The sequence below is a fragment of the Rattus norvegicus genome, chromosome 14, assembly GCF_036323735.1.
Source record: "Rattus norvegicus strain BN/NHsdMcwi chromosome 14, GRCr8, whole genome shotgun sequence".
Taxonomy (NCBI): domain Eukaryota; kingdom Metazoa; phylum Chordata; class Mammalia; order Rodentia; family Muridae; genus Rattus; species Rattus norvegicus.
In genome coordinates, this window is record NC_086032.1 from 57083686 (window position 1) to 57104600 (window position 20915).

General features: G+C 38.4%; 1 protein-coding gene across 15 annotated transcripts in view; it reads right to left on the reverse strand.

The window, feature by feature from the left end:
* Nucleotides 1–20915, reverse strand: part of Pcdh7 (protocadherin 7) — a 430160-nt gene that overhangs the window by 398869 nt on the left and 10376 nt on the right. The window contains exon 2 of one of the 15 annotated variants that reach the window (XM_006251023.5): nucleotides 1–19855. This exon is cut by the window's left edge and continues 26722 nt beyond it. The exons of the other annotated variants lie outside the window; for them this stretch is intronic. Within the exon in view, the coding sequence (XP_006251085.1) occupies nucleotides 19820–19855 (36 nt within the window). The 3' untranslated portion in view covers nucleotides 1–19819. The remainder of the gene's footprint in view (nucleotides 19856–20915) is intronic. 15 annotated transcript variants of the gene reach the window in all.

The window sequence follows — 20915 nt, forward strand, 5'->3', positions numbered from 1 at the left end:
AAAAATAAATCTTAAATAAAAATACAGAAAAAAAAGAAGAGGTCAGTGTTTTACTCCCCAATACTGCACTCCATACAGGAAGGGTCTCTTTAGACTGCTCTTCCCAAAAGCTTCTCCTTTCTCTGTTATGCCTTGTCTGGCAAAATCAACCAGGGCAGATATTACTCACATTTGGACAAGGCCTCATTTGTGTGTCATTGGTAATATCAGTTGTAGGATAATTTTGTCATGAGTCGCTGCCCTGTGACTTGTAGGATATTAACAGCATCCTTTGCATCTGTACCCTAAATATAGATAAACTTTGTATAGCAGTTTACAATTTATAAATTACTCTCACCTATTTACTCTCACTTGAGCTCCCGAGCTGTGCAGATATTATTAGAATCACCTTTGCCAAAAAGAATAATGAAACCCATAAATAATAGTCTGATATGTTCTACACTAAATTTATACAGAGGAAGATGGACATAGACTTTTCAAAATCCAAATCATGGTCTAATCCTCATTGTACCACCATTCTTTTATAAGCACCTGTTTTACTCAATGACTTCACATTACTATTTTTCTTGATGCCATAATTTCATCAGCAAGGATAGTGGGTTGCATATGAAATACAAAAGTCATAGTAGAGTTTTGTGGGCATTGTACTAAAAAGAACGATATAGTCACTTATCTATTTTCTCTTTTGCTTCCCCGTAGAAGAATACTGTTACAGGCATGTTTTATTGACAATTGGAATCCACTTCAAAGATAATGTATTCTGAACCACTGCTACAAAAAAGCCCACCAGGATTACAATAGAAAAAAATAGAATAACTCCAGGCATGCACGTGTTTTTGATCATTTTGTGTTAAATCAAGAGAGAAGCTTAATGCATTTCAGAGTTCCAAAGACTGACTTTTCCTTCACCCACCTTCAGCCTGCCTCCATGGTGAAGTAAAAAAACACAAACCTACTGAAATGTGTTCATTCAGGAAAGGAGACACGAACTACTACCAGACTTTACAAAACAAATAGACAAATCAACATTAGCATGTGTGCACCAGAGGTGGAAAGTCATTGTTCTGTTTCTGTTTTGTTTTGCAAAAAATTACAGCATCTTGGATTCATTATTTTCATACAAAATGCATATACAGGGAAGTAAACAGAATACATCTAAGAAACCCGACTGAACGGTCTTTTGTAATGAATGATTAAACCTTTCTCCAATTGAATAGTAGTATCCAAAAATAATCCTTGTGGCACTCTGTGATGGCACACCACAACCATGGAAATTAGAAGGGAAGACTTTGATTTGTATCAGTTATAATTTCATCAGATTGCCTTCAAGATGGCCCTGAAAATGTCTGCCATGGAGTTTGTCATGGGTCGTCTTAGGGAGTAAAGTCACTGTTCTTGGCAATTTCTCATTCATGGATCAACTATACATTCTACCACCTAAAACATCCTACTGGAAACATAGTGTTCAACTCAGCTGAATGATTGGACAAAGACAGATATAGAATAAGACCTACTCCACCTCAAATTTGGCCACTCTTTACTGTTTCTGAGTGGAGTTTAGCCAGATCACAACACCATAGGTTTTGCAGATAGTTTATAGTTTAGAAGTTGAAGAAATAATAAAATTCCTCAGCCTTGTTATCCTATAAAAGAGTAAATCACTAAACTGAGAACCAATCTCGTGCTCTATGTTTCAAAATAGGTTAAAGTTTTCTATATGAAAATAAACTTTTCATCATACAAAAAAATTGTTTATCAAGCAATTTCTATTTTGATATAAAACACGTGGTTTTTAAAGTGAGATTATTCAATTTTTAGAGCTTACTTATTAAACCTAAAACATTTGGATGGATCCCCCAAAGATGTTCCCTTCATAATTCAGGAAATGGATGTATATTCCTCAAAGAGGCATTAAGATTTTAGACAAAAGGCTGGAGATATGTCTCAGCTATTAATACCACATACTGCTCTTGCAGAGGACCAGGGCTCAGTTCCCAGAACACATTGGATAGCTCACAACTGCCTGTAACTGTACCTATGGGGGATCCTATTTCTTCCACTGTCTCTGAGAGCACCAGCACCCTAGTATACCTCCTCACCCCCACACAAAAATTCAGTCAAAATAAGATAAGTATTTAAAAAGTTGGGCACAAAAATATTGCAGGAAAAATGAAAATTCCCAATCAACTAAATAAACATTACTAGACTATGGGGGGAGGGCGGCAATGGGGGGAGGGTTGGGAGGGGAACACCCATAAGGAAGGGGAGGGGGGAGGGGGATGTTTGTCCGGAAAAGGGAAAGGGAATAACACTTGAAATGTATATAAGAAATACTCAAGTTAATAAAAAAAAAAGTGATAAAGATAATATAACATGAAAAAAAAAGAAAAAAAAAGTCCATGTGTACTCAATGTAATCATCATTCTCAAATGTATCAGAGTGAGACAGAGAAATAAAGACTGTGATGGAAACTAATTAATGACATCTCTGAATATCAGAGCCAGGTGAAAGCCACAGAATTCAGGCAGCTTCTAAACGCTGAAAAATTCGAGAAAATAGGTTTTTTTTTTCCTTACCTGCTTAAAAGAAATACAGCCCTACCAACACAGACATTTTAACCATGTGAAACCCATTTGTAACTTCTAACGATTAGAATAATGTGAGAGAAGGCTGTGATTTAACTTACGATACTCATTCTAATTTGATACAGGGACCTAATAAAATAAAATAAAATAAAGTAAAAAGCCTGAAAACGCTGGGAAGTGCTGGTTAGAGACACTTCCAACAGGAAGTGAATTAGTCTCCTGATTGTGCCCACAGTGTTTCTATTTCCTTAGATTCCCTTCAATGTTGTCTGTAGAAAGGATATTAAAGCAGTTTAATGTTACAAAGCCTGATTTTTGCCAGCATCTTAAAATTTTAATATAAACACAATGACAACAAATAATTCCAATAAAATACTTAAAGTATTGAGGCACATCATATAATCTGTTTAAATGATTAATTAAATTGCTCTATTCTGATTCATTCATCATAAAACTACAGATATAAATGACCCAGATCACTGATCCTCCAATGGAAAAACCCAGTACAATGACATCTATTTATGGTTAATAGACTACATAGCATGAAGGTGAAAGAAAGAAAGAGGTGTAATAGGGAAATGAATGAATGATTCAATGGATGGAAGAAAAGGCACTTTTTCATCAGGCAGATTTATTTGAAATAACTGTTGCTTGAATCTTTTTCTTTTAATCAAGTCAATTACCAATTTCTGCTAACAGCCACTAGTAATGCTAACTTATTAAGCTACTAATGTATACCAGTGTAATTCTACCCTTGATGTGTTTCAATCAATGTATTAGCTCAAACCACTGCTCTGCAAGAACCAGAGAAGGATTGTGCAAGGTTTTGCTGAAAATAAATGGGATAAATTTCAAGAATAGTTACTGAATATAAGGCCTCAGGAGATGGGCGTTCTCAGGATAAAACATTAGGAAGCTGAAGTGCCACACTACTGCAGGGGGATTTTAACGGAAGCAGACCACACTGCAATTCTCCTTTTAAACACTGGCTCCTTTGGTCTCACTCCACAGTGCAGGACTCTGCACTCTAAGTGAATCCTCTGGAAATGAACATTTGTTAAACAGGAGTATCCTTTGGGGATGTCCACTCAACATTTTTATCCTGAGGTCTGACAAGGACCATTGTGAAATGCCGTTCTTCCTGTTACTTCTTTTTAATAATTTTCAGAAGTAATTGTGATGTAATTTTGTGTTCTCTCTTTTGCTACTATCTAGGCCAAGGCTATTGACCTGCATTATTTCCTGCTAAAGAAGGGTTTCTAGATTCCTAATTACTCCAGCAGTACTACTTTATCATATATATATAATATGTATATATTATATATATGTCTGTGTGTGTGCCTCTGTGCGTGCAATACATATGTATATATACACCTATGTTTATATATGAACATATTCAAATACGTAAATATTCCTATGGATATGTAATACACACACATACATTTATACATACAACATAACACTTAACATTCACACACATAGGTATCAACTGAACTGAGAAAGTTGACAATGACAATACTACAAAAAGACTTTCTAATTTTCAGCTGGACTCAAACCCAAGAATCTCTTGCCAAATAGAGCGTAACAGTGTGAATCAAGGAGGGACTAAGCAGAATGGCAGAAATTTCAACTAGGCCTTCAAGTATTTCCCTTGCATTCTGCGTGTCCTCTCTGAGTTCCTCCATAAAAGTCTCACAGCGAGGCTCTCTGCTTTTCTAGCACCCTCTGTGAACAGAAATATAACTTGGAGAGGCAATATCTTAAAAACTGTCATCAACCTGTCACTTAGGCAGGATTATCTAAAAGCCAGCTGATAGCAAGTAACAGTGCTAATAGAACACATGATAGGTGCTTAGCTCACAAAAGAACACTGAAAGGCACCTAAGAATAATAAGAAGTTGTTCAAAAAGTAATCCTTGTGATTTTTCTACAGACATCTCAACTATAGAGCACTTTGCACAATCATTGCCCTTTTTTAAAAAATGCAAGGCTTAAAAATATGAGATTACATGTCTATTTTTAGGAAAATGAGTCGGGATATTCCCCAAGGAGATGGGCCTGGGAAGGGGACACATGCCAGTAATGCTGCCCTCACCACACACATCTGCACAAGTCCTCCACGAGCAAGCATCTCAAGCCTAGGCTGCTTCACTTTCTATCTCTTCAGTGACAGTAACAGTTCTCATTTGAAGGTGTTTTGACGTCTAAAAATAACCAAAAGACAAGTGTGAAGAATTTAGAGTGAAGAGTTACAATGAAATCTGTTTTGGTCCCAAGTCACAGATTGACTGAAATAGAGTGAAGCAGGAGTGCCCAGCAATGGTGTCTACAGATTAACAGCCAAGAGAGGAAACCCATTAGAAATCTATAAGAACAAAAACTGTTGAATTATAAAGGAGGGCGTGTACAAAATACATTTCAGTTCGGTTCCAATGAGAATAGTTGATGCCCCATAGCCAAAGTTGCAGTACTGATGCAAGACTACAAAGGAGGAAAAAAAATCAAAGCTATATTGCCATTTTTCTTGTCAATCATCAACCTTTCTAAGAATTGTTAAGCCTTTCCCCCGGGGTGTGTCTGGTACCCATTATAGCCTCCTTCATACTATGTTAGTATTTCTGTATAAAATGAGTAAGGCAGTCTCCACAGAAGACTATTCGTTTCCGAGTACATTCCTGGCATAAGAAATAAAGAGAAATAAAACGCATGTGAGAACAATTCATTCAGACATCGTATTTTGGAAATATCATTAGTTATATTTAAGCTACTTTTTCCTAAGAATTATTCACGTTAACAGGGACACACCTCATATAAATGGAGACTTTTATTTACATGATCAAGAAATTTTGGGAATTTTCTGGTAAAACCTATCTATATTCACTAATCTGTATTTTTTTTTCTGTGTAGCTTGGATACTAAAGTTGAAAAGACAGCCAGTGTTTAAAATATTCTTATCTCTTGGCTGCTTCATCCTGACCTCTGACTCCCTCTGAGGCCATGAGAAAACAGCCTGCTTGGTGGCAGAAGGGAGCCAGAAGTCGTGCAAAAGCTGACAGGCTGCCACTGGGGGAGAAAAGAGCAGCATCTCAGATGATCATAAACTGACTGCTACAGAGGAGGCAGAGCAGCGAGGGAGACACAGCTTGCCCACAGCCGCCTCCTGTCTGGCAGGAAGACAGTGGAGTACCAAGATTCCAGCTCTTTTCTCCAGAGCTTGAAATCAAGGGAGTGTTAAAAAGTTTTTCTTTGAAGCAGCTTTCAAAATTTCTAATAATCCCCTTAAATGTTAAGGCTCATCAAGTGAGCTCTTGCTTTTTAATTAATTTTGCCAGCGTAAATAGAGATGATTTCAAAGAAAAATAATGTGAGCTTGTGAAGATGGGTGTGCTCATACCTGTGACGGTGGTGGTTTGTGTGATATGTGTGTGTGTGTGTAAGAGTGGGGGAGTGGTGGATTGTGTGATGTGTGTGTGTGTGTAAGAGTGGGGGAGTGGTGTTTTCTGTGGTGTGTGTGTGTGTGTGTGTGTGTGTGTGTGTGTGCGCGCGCGCGCGCGCGCGCGCGCGTAAGAATGGGGGAGGGGAGGATGTGGAGTGAGAAGGGCTGGGGGTGGTGGGTGGGTGAGGAAGCACAGAATATTAGCCTGCCCTCTCTAACTTTTTCCTTAGAACTGAACTTTTTTCCCCCAAACCTTTTCAACTACAAGTTTAGGAAGAAATGTAAGCAATCACGAAAGTACAGAAAGATACAACTTCCTATCTCTATTACCCCGGTACTTTTATTTCTTACTACCTTTGCCTTTGATGAAAAAGTCCCTCCTTTACCCATTTTTTTTCAATTATTCAATAAAAAGACCCAGCAAGAAACGAGCTTAAGTGATGAAAAAGAAATAAGCCAAACACATTTTTTTGGTTCCTTGAGCAAAATCCTTGATTTTTTTTTTCTCCTTTTCGTAAATCGAGACTTTGCACACTAGTTCGGAAGCGTATTTTTCTCCTTTCTTCAATAAGACATTTCAGCAATTTGAGTGATAAAATAATGTATCTTCAATTCTCTTCCACAGTTGAGTGCCAGGACTAGAAGTTGACTACTCTGCTATTTTTGGTAACAAGATACTCTTTTTTGGTAAAAACTAATTTTTCCAGGAATTATTTGGACTTGTAATCATGACTTCATTTTGAATTTCCCTCTTGTCTTTATCAAAAAATCTTTAGTATCATATACAATTGGAATTGTTTTCATTAGTCCCCACAGTTTTCTCGGCTGGACTATTACGGTTTCTCTTATCTCGCATAAAATGTTCAATGATGAACAAGATAGACAGTTCAATGTTGAACAAAGGAAAAAAGATTAAAAAAAAAGTTGAGTGATTTGCTCTGCATCAGAGATAAAAAATCGAATGAATTTAAGAAACTCCGCGTCTGCCCCCCACTTAGGACTGCTCACCAAAACAAAGTAGAACAAGGTGAGTTACACTGCTAGAACTTTCTGATTCTAGTATCTTCCCTGTGCAAGGCAGTGTGTGCTAAATAATTTCCTTCTGGTGCTAAGCAGCATGAAAACTAACTCTGAAGAGCATGTATCGGCACTCTCAGTCCTTATGAACCAAAGAAAGTTTAAAAAGCACCACCCCATCAAATCTGAACCCAAGGTAATTACCAGGAGTCTGCCTGGCATAATAACTAAAGACAAAAGATGCTTCTGAGCGTTTTTCTTGATTAGGCTTCACATAAATTATTCTCACTTCCTCTATATAGTATGTACCTCACTGAAATGTAGAACCCAGCATTTCTTTATTTTCTTTTAATTTAATTCACATAGATTCTTTTTAGTTAGTGTATATGCGTTTGCACACACATACATGAACATACATGCCACGACATTTATTTCCAGTTACTGGATCTGCCTGAGAAGGATTAAGAGGTGTTGACTTGTTGGGGTAGAGTTGGTCTTGGTAGAGGAGCTGTGTTGCTGGGGTTGGGTTTTAAGGTTTCAATAGCCCACTGCTGACCCGTCTTGCTCTTTCTGCCGCCTGCCTGCAAGTCAGGATGTGAGCTCCCAGCTACTGCTCCAGCACCACACCTGTCTGCACGCCAGCATAGTCTCACCAGGATGGTTATGACTGACCCTCTGATGTTATAAGCAAGCCCCCAAATAAATGCTTTATTCTAAAAGTTTCCTTGACCATAGTGTATCTTCCCATGAAAGAGTAACTAAGAGACCATTTGTTTAGGAGAAGAAGATGAGCAAGGAAACAACAGTCGCAGAATTGTGACCCATGGATTTCAATGCTTTAAATTTGAAAACTGGAGGTCTCAGAGGTGGCTTAACAGCTAAAAGAACTTGATACTCTTACAGAGGACGCAGATTTAGTTCCCAGAAACCATAAAAGGCTCACAAACCTCTAAAACTGCAGCAGCCTGGCATCTGAAGATTCGTTTGCTCTTCACAGGCTCCTGAATACACAGGCTCCTTATATCTTTCTCAAAATCCTGAGATATTGAGATTTCATGTATGTAGAGATAATATATAAGAGAATTCAGAATTATTTCATATAGATATTTTTTGAAAAGTTTCTCAGTTCAAAAGAAAATATCCAATGGAAAATATCATTGACATTTTTTTAGATGTTAGCCATGCCAAAAAAGTAAAACAGAATTATTTTACTAAAAGTGAAATCACTAAGGTATAGTCTTAAGTGCTGTTCCTTTGCATTTTAGATGTTCCACACAAATTTACGTAAATTTTAAATAAAATACTGATGAATTTTTAAACTACAAAAAGGATAAGCAGTAGCAGCTCTTACTCGGAGATTCGGCTGGTCATGGTCAGCAATAGTCAGATGGTATTACATAGACAATTCCAAAAGTAAAATGGAGTTCATTGTGGTATATTCTTAGACTCCTTTTATACCATCACTTGTTATTGTTGTTCAGATTACTATATGTATTTACAAACTATATTTTGTTCCAGTAACTGTGCATGTTAACCACTGTTTATCATTGTGGCAAAAATACCTAAGAAATAATAGGGAAAGGTTCATTTGGACTCCTGGATCTCCAGGTCTCAGTGGATGGTTACATGGCACCGTTATATATGGCCCTGTACTTAGGCAGAATATTATGGCAGAGCCTGTGCTATGATACCAAGCAACTCACCTCATAAAAGACAAAAGGCAAAAGAATAGGGAAAAAGAAGCTGGAAACAAAGTAGTAGGTCAGGACAAGCCCCTAGTCATCTATATCACCTGTCTAGGTCCAGCCACCCCCTAATGTGGCCATCAAATTATGTATCCAATAATGAATTTATCCTTCACTGAGTTTAGACTCCTTGTAAACACTGCTGTAGGCCCACATCATCGATACATTATCCTTTAGGTTGGGAGAAAATATTTAAATCCTACCAGTGTGCATGAGACAAGACATACAGTATGGTGCAAGAATCTATCGAGGATTTGGAATATTGGGATATATCCCCTGCAGATATACAGCTATATTTTAATGGCATGTATAGTAATCAGTACTTCTTTGAAGGAACAGAAGAATTAGTTCTTACAAATATTTTGTAACTAACTCACTTTTCCTTTGCTTCCTTTTGTATATGCTTTTGAAAACTTCCGAGGAAATATATACATTTTATTTTTATGAAGCACTGATTCACAGAAATTTGTCAAAAATTTATTCTTCATTAAAAGGCATTTCCTATCTTGCATCAAACGGCAATTCACAGAAGATTAATGAATTTGTTTCTTCTACTTGCACTAATGATATGCAGAACACTTTGTGAATAGGGAATGAATTGGAGAATATTAAAATAACAAAAGTCTGTGATGGGGTATTTCTGAAAAAAAAGTGAGAGTGGGTTAGGAAAGGAAAAAGAGAATACATCTGTCTAACGCACAAGTTCCCATCCTATAATTTGCACTTTGATTGAAGTTTAAGGTGGTAGTACTTTTTTCAAATGGACTGACTGACCTAATTTCAAGAACATAATAAAAGATATCAGAATTGCAAGGTTAGACTATCACTGAAGCCTTGCCGAGAAGTGAGCAAATGCGATTTTATTCATAAAACTAGTTGTCTATAACGCAGAGCTGTTTCCTGGACTTCACAGTAGTTGGGAATGTGGCCTTTGTAGCTAGATTGTCTGTACTTGAACTGTAGCTCTGCACTTTGCAAATTATGGGACTGAGTAAGTCATTCTTCGTAAGTAACCGTCATACTCACCACGCCCATTGTCTACAACATAAAGATAACTATCAGTGAGACTGTGTGGTTGTTGTGTTCAACTGATGATTTCATACGTGCAAGCTACGTTACTGAATGCCCAGAATATAATGTACAACCCAAGCTTAGCTAGTGTGATTTATGTGGTGTTCCAAGGATGCCCTAGAGGAAGACTATTTTTTTTTTCAGTCCCTTTCTATCAATTCTATTTGCAAGGTGCCTAGAATGCTGCCTAGAACTTAAATGGCAGATAGATGTTAGTCAGTGAACACTTGTCCTGTGAAACATCAACTATATTACCTTCGTATGGGTAGTATATATTTGTAAGCACCTATGCATATGGACACTGCATACACATATACCCATAAGTATGTATTTTATGCCACAAACAGAACATTAAGGGAAAACTCAACAAACTTAGGGGAGTTAATATGATTATTTCTGACCACTTGATGCACTGGATTGGAAGAAATAGACATTACCGTGATTGATTCCTGACCCCAGAAATGTTATTATCTCTGGAAGTGTTTTTGTCTTTGTGATCAACAGTTAAATATACTGAAAAGCAAATTTAAATGCAACTTTGTAAATACACTTGTGTTCATGCACTATTTATTTCCACTTCCCTGAAGAGAAAAACATTAAATTTTCCATTCTTAAATGTTGGAGGTCAAGTGCACACCCAGCCTCAGAGGCTCCGAAAGTGCTCCTTAGGAAAGGTGTGAGCAACTGTTTTGTTTCTTGCCTAGGAATGCTGACAGAAAAAGATTTAACTCCTGCTTTTCATTTGGATTTCAATGACTAAGAAAAACTAGATGTTTGCCTCTAAGTGTTAATATTGTCATTAAAAATAATTCGAATTTATGGATTGCTTTTGGGTATATACTGCTATTTCATTGAACAGTATACCTGCATACACTTACTGGCTAGCAAAATTAAAATAGCTAAAATGTTATTTAAATCAAATCTTCATGAAAACCAATAACTGTAGAAATGTTCAACATTATGCATGAGATGTTATATGCCGGAAACTAAAAAGTGTACTTAAAAATGTATGTGCACGCATACACATTATAGATTCAAATATTTTTTTCACAAAGATAAAACAAGTACATGAATCTTTCATCATTGAAAAACATATTTGAGGCTCCTTTTGACAGAAAAGGTGAAAAGTAAGGGCTCCTCTGAACATAAACACTACATGCAATGAGTGAGTATGTAAAAGCTGATGGTGCAGTCTGGTATGACCTAGTGAAGACCAAGAATGAACTGCGCTATGGACAGAACTGCGTGTTTCCAAGTTCGTCTACTGAAGTCATAAACCCTGGAATGCCAGTACTTGCTGAGAGGCATTTAAGGTTAAGTGAGGTCTGAAGGTTATGGTCCTCATCTGATAAGGCCTAGTGTTTTTCTCAGGGACTGTGGAGGCTTCTGTCAGTGCATGCACGAGGGAAAGCATGGAAGGAATGAGAAGGCAGTTCCATGCAAGCCAAGTGAGAGGCTTCTCCAGAAACCACATTGACCAGGACTTTGATCTAAGTCCTCAGAGAAAATGAAATTTAACTCCAGGTGTGCCCTTCTGTGATGGCAGCATGGGAAGATTCATACAAATTATTAAGACTTATGAGAGGCCTGGGGAAATGGTTCAGACAGAAACATTATGTGTCCTCAAAATACCAGGACCAGAATTCTATTGCCAGAAGCAAAATAAGAAAAAAAATATTGTCATGTGTGGTGACAAGTTTATAATCCTATCAGTAATGATTCAGAGACAGGCAGATGTCTTCAAGCTCCTTGACCAATAACAGTAGAAAAAGAGTGCGGGGATGGGGGGGAGGCGGGGGACACTGTTCCTGAGAAAAGATGTTGGAGGTTGTTCCATATGCACACTTATGCACTTGCACATATAAATGCATGCATATGTGCCTACGCATGCACACACACACACACACACACACACACACACACACACACACGGGGGGGGGAGAACATATGCACAGGCACAAAGACCACTGATAAAAATGTATAGCAGATATTTTATAGCAGAAAAGAATCACCAGACATTTTAAAAGGTTGTTTTGTAAACTGAACTACCAGTATTGCTATCATACAGACTTTCAGATATGGAGTCAGGGGTACACCACTAGGAGAAGTGGTGGACAGAAGAGGATGCGGCTTGTTCCCTTACTCCTGTGTGGCAGGCAGATACCTAAACCACAGTCCTCTAGCACAGCAAAGAGCAGTAAGTAATACCCTGCACAGCACCAGGGCTCGTGGTTGGTAACGGGTAAACCTTCAGTAAATAGCAGCCGTTAATTTTAGATGCTGGTCATAAAGTGAAAGAAAAGATCCCAGCAAAATTGCCGTCAAGACAAAAAGGAAGGATTTAAGACGTAATGGAATCAAAGTAGGGTCACAAGGATAAGTGAATTAGGTGGAGACTCTTCTAAACTCCTTTTACAGCAGCAGCCATCACACCTCTTTCTTTACTAGAGAGAGGGCAACAGATCGGATGTCTTTCTGACAACAGCCAGTACCTCCTGGCATGTGTAAGGACCACACTCAATTGTCTCACTGTACAAGATCAGTGCTACTTTAAAAGAAACCATGGAAACAGACGAGCAGAGGGTCTAACTGATGAGAACAAATATTTTTGAAGCATATTGTAAGTGTAATGAAAGTCCTTTGGAGTGTCAAAGTACTTTCAGAAGGGAGACAACCTCTTGGCAATGGAGAAACAGTATCTTCCTTCATGAGAGCACATAGGAAAGTCCCAAATGTTCCATGTCACCAGATCAGGGCTTCGTACGCAAAATGACAGAAGACTTTCCTGTGGATATGTCAATCAGAGGCAGCTAGGGCTGGAAGGTGGGTTTTCTCACTGCTTCAACTAGTACAAATTTTCTATTTTTCCAGAGACTAGGAGTGAACTACTAAGGAAAACTTAGAATTTCAGAGCATCTAATCTAGAAATTGGTAGGCAAGCTTCTCATTTCCAAGCAGAACTGAGAAAAAATTTAAGCATGTCTGTGGAGTGAATCACTGCTCTAGGGCCAGGAATCCATGATAAATTATATGTGGCTAGCAGGCAAAAAGTGCTGGCTTTTAGATCCACTAAACCTCAGTAAACAAACGAACAAATAAATAAAGCTTCTATGCTACATAGAGTCAAATTTCTATGAATATAAAAATCCTAATTTATAATGTCTGTACTCTATAAAAACCCACAATAATCATGCTCAGTCCACAAGGCTTATCATACTGCAGAATCACCACAGTACTCTTTATTAATAAAGCATGTACTTCTTCTAACTTTTCGTTATTTTACCAAGATACTGCAGCTCTACTGCCTCTCAAAGTTTGGTGTATTTAGTCCACTTCACCAGAGAGGAGACAGCTGGAGCCCTGTGCATTCAGCCTGCTCTAAACAATCTACAGACCTCTGCCAAGAGAATTCCCTTTGAAGTTTCTTCCAACGGTGAAAAAAACGTTATTATCCTCTTTTAATCTCAGCTTCCTCAGGTTAAAATCAGGATAAGAAACAAATGCATGCTAACAAAGTCCCAATGAGTGGGAACTGCTTTACTACACAAGCAGAATAATGAGGGTAGGGGAATGTAGGTGCACTTGCAGGAAGCTCTTTTTTTATTTTCTACCCCTCCCCATTGTTCTCTTTCTTCCCCCACCAAATAAGAAGAAAATAAATAGAATAGAGCAGAAAAGGAAATAATGTTTAATGGCACCCAAAACTCAAAACCCTTTGCCTTTTTTAGATCAGAACACACCTTTCTGATAAATTCTAAATAAAAAATTCTAAACATGCATGTATGTACATGTGCATACACACACACACATACACACACACACACACACACACACACACACACACACACACACATAGAGACAGAGACAGAGACAGACAGACACATGGACCAACAGACAGGCTGGGTGTTTTAAATGAGCTCTTACTTTAAACACACACTCACACACACACTCACACACACACACACAGACACTCACACACACACACACACAGACATTCACACACACACACACACAGAGAGACAGAGACAGAGAGACAGACAGACACATGGACCGACAGATAGGCTGGGTGTTTTAAATGAGCTCTTACTTTAAACACACACACACACACACACACACACACACACACACACACACACACACACACACACCCCAGAGGGACTCTGGTTAGAGCCGCAGACGCTGGGTGCTTTAAGTGAGTTCTCATCCTTCTAGGCTCCAGCAGTCCTACCACTCTTCCCTAAGGCCCTAATCAAAATTTCCATTTCTTAAGGACTATTGATCTTTGGGATGTGCTGACCTAGTTATCTGCTTAAAGCAATTTACACCCAGGTGTGCTAAAAGCCCAACCAAACTCCTACAGAGGTCATTTACATTTTAAAAGGGGAACTCTTCAGGGCATTCCAAAGTCTAAGGGAGAGCTTTGGAATTGCACAAACTTTCCTACTTTCACTCCACTGCTTAGCTCCTTCAACTGCTGCTGGGTCCCCATTTCCAGACCTCTTTTCTCTGTAGATTCACTGCACCCTGATTTCTCTTTTCGGATATGCCAGCACATCACCTTTTAAAATGACTGCATGCCATGAGGTAGGGTAGAAATAGAAATGTTTGTGTGCAAGTCTGAGTTGGCATAGAAAATGAATGTCTGCAGAATATACAAATTGACAGATACAGAGATCCATCCGTGTCTGTGTTTGGGAGTACATATATCTATTTTTGCCCCAGATAAAGAATTCCAGAAAAATACTGACAACCCATATGCTTGCATGGTTCTTTGAAGCCCTTGTCCTTGATTGCTTTCTATTGCTGTGGTTAAATATCACGGCCAAAAACAACTTGAGAGGGAAGAGGGTTTATTTCACCTTAGAGCTTAAAGTCAGTCCAGCATAAAAAGAAGTAAAGGCATGAACTAAAGGCAAGAAGTGAAACAGAGATCTTGGAGTAATGATATTTACTGTCTTACTTTCCATGGCTAGCCCAACTTGCTTTTCAGTACAACCCAGGACCAATGGCTTAGTGTTGTCCCTGCCCACAGTGGGCTGAGCAAACAACCAACCACTACCCAACATCCACCACACCATCATTTCTGCACACAATGCCCCCACAGACTTGCCTACAGGTTAATCTGATAAAGGCATTTCTTCAGTTTTAGATTCTAGATTCTATCTTCCCACATGATGCTAAGCTGTGTCAAGTGAACCAAACAACAAAACAACAAAAACCTTACCAGCCCATTTCTCAAATGTGCCTGAAACCTGTTAAGTAACCAGGACTTTCAGTGCTCAATATAAACACTGTTGGTCCCTCTTATTAATAGGTTTGGGGTTTACAATGGAAGCAAGAATGAAGGTGATGAAAACAGAATTGTTCATTTGTTACTGAAGCCAGGGTCATAAACCACACTGCCAAGTAAAAAAAAAAGACTCTGGCCAATACAGTAGGGAGGCCTGAATCTCAGAGAACTCCATACCTCAGGAAAGGAAGACAAGCAAACTTTCAGAATATCTTACAGGGGTTATATTAAGGACGTCCTATAAGGCAGGAGGAAGGAGATCCATGGCAGGAACAGACACCAGGACAGCTATCACTGAATTTGTAGGGGGGTCCACGGTGCACATTTGCTAGGGTCTAGGCCCAGCTCCTGCATATTCCCTGGTTGGTGGCCAAGTCTCTGTGAGGCCCCCTGGTCTCAGGTTTGTTGATTCTGTGGGTGTCCTTGTGGTGTCCTTGACCTTGATTTTTTTGTCTTCTATCCTCTATTCTTCCAAACACTCCCTGGGCTCAGCCCAATGTTTGGTGAGGGTAGGACTGGGAAGAGAGGAGGGAAGGGGGCTGTGATCTGGATGTAATGTGATTAAAGACAAAACAAGACAAAAACAAACAAACAACAAAAAGAGGTCCCACCATATTCCAGAACCAGTGTGGATGAATTTGAAAGCTAACTCTACAAAATTCCTAAGTACTCTATTCTACAAGGGTCGCCTTTAAGACTGCTCCCTGACACAGGGAAATGTGGTGGTGGAGAAAAATTTAGGTAGGGTTAGCTCCTCTGAACACAATGAATCCCCTGCCTAAGGTGCAACATGCTTGCAATGTTTTCGTTGGTGGTGGTTGGTTGGTTTTGTGTTTGTCTGTTTTTCCTTTTGTTTTGTTCTATTTTGTTTTGTTTTGTTTTGTTTTGTTTTGTTTTCTGACAAGATTTCTCTGTGTAGCTTTGGCTGTCCTGGAACCTACTCTCATGACCAGACTGGCCTCCAACTCATAGAGATTCCCTGCCTCTGCCCCCAGAGTGCTGAGGTTAAACGTGGGAGGCACCAGGAGCCTGCTGCACATTCCCACTTTTCTCCATGTAAAACAATCGCCTTGGTTTTTAAAGTCCATGTTCTATCTCCACATCACAGACTTGCACAAGTTAATAAAGTATTTTAAAAATAGCCCACATGAAAGAAAAAAATTTTTTCTCTCTCTTTTTTTTTTTTTTTTTTTTTCGGAGCTGGGGACCAAACCCAGGGTCTTGTGCTTGCTAGGCAAGCGCTCTACCGCTAAGCTAAATCTCCAACCCCATGAAAGAAAAATTTAATACAAAATTAGAGATTTTTTTCATAAATGCTGTTCACTGAAAGACAGACTATGAAGTCACTTTGTCAAGAATGTGGGAGGGTCTTGGGGCTATTTTTCCAACATATATTGAAAATAAAGTCAGGGTGAAATTAATTTTTGAAGGTTTGATTTTAAATATTGCCTTAATAACATACAATCCTACAAATAACTTATGACAATGAATCATGAGATCTTCAAGTCACAACTCACTTTAAAAAAGCCTTTTCAATTATGACAGTGATACCTGAAAAATGTTAAGATTTCAGACATATACCTCAAAAAATAAATTATACAAACTTCTCTCCTATATTTTAGGAACTTTTGAGTTCTGTCTGTTTTGGGGAAGATTGTAGCTGTAATTTCTAAAACTTAACTTTATTCAAAATCACAATTTCAGACAATAATGGTGCCATAGGCCCTTAATTCCAGCAGCCCAGGAGACAGAGGCAAGCAGTTTGGCTTGGATACACAATGAGTTGTGAACTTGCCCAGGGTACACAGTGAAAACTTGTTTCAACAAAACTAATAACCAAACGAAACAAAAACAAGAGCTTCACTTGGATGCTTTCTCTATTCTTGAGTCTGAGGGGCTATTCTGTCATTGGTTTTGTAAATTTCTTAAGCTGAATTCCATCATTCATGAAAAGGCTGCTGGTTGCTTCATTAGCTTCATCGAGGAAATAAAGAAGGTGCCCCCCCCCAGTTTGTTCTGAAGAGCAAATAAGCAAACATGTATCTACCATCTAGTGTTTTGGAAATTAAAAGGCACAATGAAAATAAATGAACATCCTTTCAGGTCCTGCAAACATTATATTAACTTCATGAAGGCAGGAACTCTATGCTCCTTACCCTGGACTGGTAGTAATATCACATGTAGTAAAAGAAAAAGAAAAACCGTTTAAACTGAATGAACCCATTAAGTGAATTGGTATCTACTATAACATCATTCTCCGTGGATTTTCTAAAGCGAATTGATTACTGCCTTTTTATTTTAAAATAAAATATCCAAACATTAAGTTATACAGAGCAATGGGTGAGTTCATCTCCCTCAGAGCATGGATACCTGTTTTACAGGAAGTTCTAGTAATGACAATGAAGTGTCAGAAAAGATGTCCCCAAATTGCTAACACTGGGGACCAGGAAGCTGGAGAAGGTAGGGAGTCACTGGACACACACTCACACGGAAAACTAAGTAAGCAAAAAAGTCGCAAGGACTGGGTTCGAGCCTCTCAGAAAGCTTGCTGTCACGAAAGGCTGCAACAAGTGGGGTGTGCGTGAATGGACGTAAAATCCTGGAGCATGACAGTGCATTTTTACTTTAGTTTTATTAAACTTTTCTGACTGTCTCGGTAAACAATTGTAAACTTCCACTCAACAGTGCCGAGCATGATAAAGGGTGATTCTCCAACCACTCCTAACCTGCCGCATGCTAAGACATAACATTTATCTAGGAATCAAAAGCAGAAATGCTCATGTGGACACAGGGACAGCTACACCAGTACTGCACAAATGACTATATATTTATTTCATATATATGCATATATCATACACACACATATGTGTGTGTGTTTGTGTGCGTGTGATGTGTGTGTGTGTGTTGTGTGTGTGTGTGTGTATTTGCCTTGAGAACATTGAAGTTATTGCCTGCACATGCTACCCAAGCACTATGTCATAACTTCCTATTTCGTGGTAGAAATTGGGTATATTAAACAGTTCCCCAAGAGTATGACACAGGCTGAATTTGCAAATACTGACTGAGGGTTCTTCTTTGTAAAAGTGTTCAGTAACGCCACCCGTGGGCACCCACTACACAGTGTACCAACTCCAACTCTTAGACTTTGTTCTATCACTTCTTGTTTGTACGTTAGTACAGTTTGTTGCAAAATCTACATTTTAAGTCTATTGAAGTGAGTTTTTTTTCTTTGAGATGAAGAAACAGGCATCTGAGAGAAGCAGAACAGGGTCTGGGTTCCTCTCCAGACTCTTAGCCTGGGTCTGGTCTTTGAAACAAAATGAGAGGCAAAGGATAATTAAGTTCTTTATTCAGGAATTTCACTGCCAGCTCAATAATACTTCAGAAAATGGTCCTTTTGCAAGATGAGATGAACAGCTCATGGTATAAAAACCCGTAAGTGCACATTAGGCACTTGTATGGGCTACGGCAATTCACATCACTTCACACGTCTGTGTTGTTCCAATAATCTTCGTTATTTGTTAAAATGCTAGTAGACTGACAATGGTTGACACACACACACAATGAAATAGAACAGAACAAAACAAAACCTGGGGAACGTGAAACTCTTGTCCAGCACTTTGGAACTTGGAGAAAATTATCATTGGGCAGGGCAGATAGTGCAACAAATATAAAAGAATCAGACCATGGACAGCACATAAACATAAAATATAACAAATACATACAGAGATATACAAACATGGGGGTTGGTTAGAGGATGCCAACTTACCTAGACCATCACTGCTACAACTGAAACCACCCATTTCAGGTCTCCACCAATGGAACAATTCTTAGAACTGCAAGGTTATATTACCTGACATCAGCCATAAAGGCCTCCCTATGAACATAGTCCACAAAATTGGAGGGTATATATTCCTTCGGAATTTGTCTATAGTGACTTTGGTAAATCTAACAAAATTCAAAAAAAACTTATCATCAATAACAAAATAACAAACAACTCTTAAAAATTCTACAGGCTGTTTATTTCAAGATTAAGGAAAATTTAACCCATTGCAGCGTCTGTGATAGACGCAGAAAGTCACAGACTAATATATTTTATTAAAGTGCTTGAAGTCTTTAATATTCATATGTGGGTAAAAACACAAAAGCACATAGTGACATTCAGAATTATAACACAGATTTGGCAAGAGCTGTCTGCCTAGCTGGAAGAAGTTGTGATCACATGAGACAGAGAAAACACTGATCAATTTAGGGTTTTATTCGAAATCAGTATTTAGTGTACTGTAGATGAAGATGTAAGAAACTGAATTTCCCTTTGTTCACACAAAGCCAAAGTCCTTAGAGTTACTATTATCGAAATATGTTTTGGGTTTTTTTCTTAATGATTTTTTTATCAAGTGTTAGCGGTTGCTAGCCATCTCTTTGAGAACAGAACTGTAGACATCTGTGAATAATACATGCCTGTATTAATACTGCCTCTTTGGACCTTAACTTGCTTTCAAACTATTTGTTTTCCCTAAGTAGGGAAAAAAGGCTTGAAAATAAAATGCACAACAAGGGGAACAAACAGTGGTTGGCTGACACCCCACGGCCAAGGTCAGGCTCCAGCAGGTGTCGGAGTAGCAAGGTGGTGACAGAGTATGGTGTAAATTGGAACATCGTATTAGAGTGGAATTCAGCCAAACACCGTAATGTATGGATGTACACGCATCTGAAAGAAGGAAAATAAAGATTTATGTAGGTTAAAATAAAAAAAAAAACCACATTGTAGAAAATCTCCCTAAACTCTTACACTCGACCACAAAGCTGATATAGAGGTCTGGAAATAGATAAAATTTTTAATTGCCAATTATAGAATTATGAATGATAACGGTGCTCAAGTGGGGAAAACTGTCTTGTCAGAGCAACCCAACATCAGGAGCCTTAATGGTTCTGTTGTTTGTACACAGCATTACAGCTCAATACAAACATCACTAAATTCCTGAAAATAAACCTTTCTTCCGCCCTTAAAACATTAATTCAGCAGAAGTGATAATTAAGATGAGTTTTAGTGGTTTCAGCTCAGCTTTTTTTGTATGTGATTTCTCCCACTAACTAGTGCTAAATAAAGCACCGTACCGTGTGCATGACACAGACTCCGCTGTAGACAAGAGTTTAAGGGCTTTAAAAAAATTAAAATTAAAAAGGAAACTTACTGTAGATTCACTGAAACAGCTTAAAAGCTATATTTTGTCTATAGAGTCACAGAAAATGAATGAATGGGAAACTTTGCCATAGTCTTGAAGTTGGTTCTCTGTGTTCTGAGTGTACACAAGGTTTGACTACATTTACTGTACCATGATCTCCCTATCACTGCCCCCCCCCCCCGCGCAATGAGGGTAATGAGTATTCCAGTTGGTCCTACGACAAAACCATTGAAATTAGTACAATGTACACTTTACATATGATGCCTCTGCAAATCCACGTTGATTAGCAACAACAATAACAACAACAAAACACCTTTATTCTTTCCAATTGAAAACAAAGTCTCACTCTTCTGTGAAACTTAGTAAATCAACTGGGAAAGACAGAAGAAAGTCATGAAATTGTATGGTTAGGATAGGTGGTTATGGCATCAGGAAATCTAGAAACCAAATGTGGTAATCAGTTTTGGTGAAAAAGGTAAACAATTACTTCAATAAGAATCTACAAAATTGGCCATGTATAAGGCTGAGGATGTTTTCATTGTTTTCCAATAAAATGCCTTTCTAGTGACGATATGCAAAATGTTA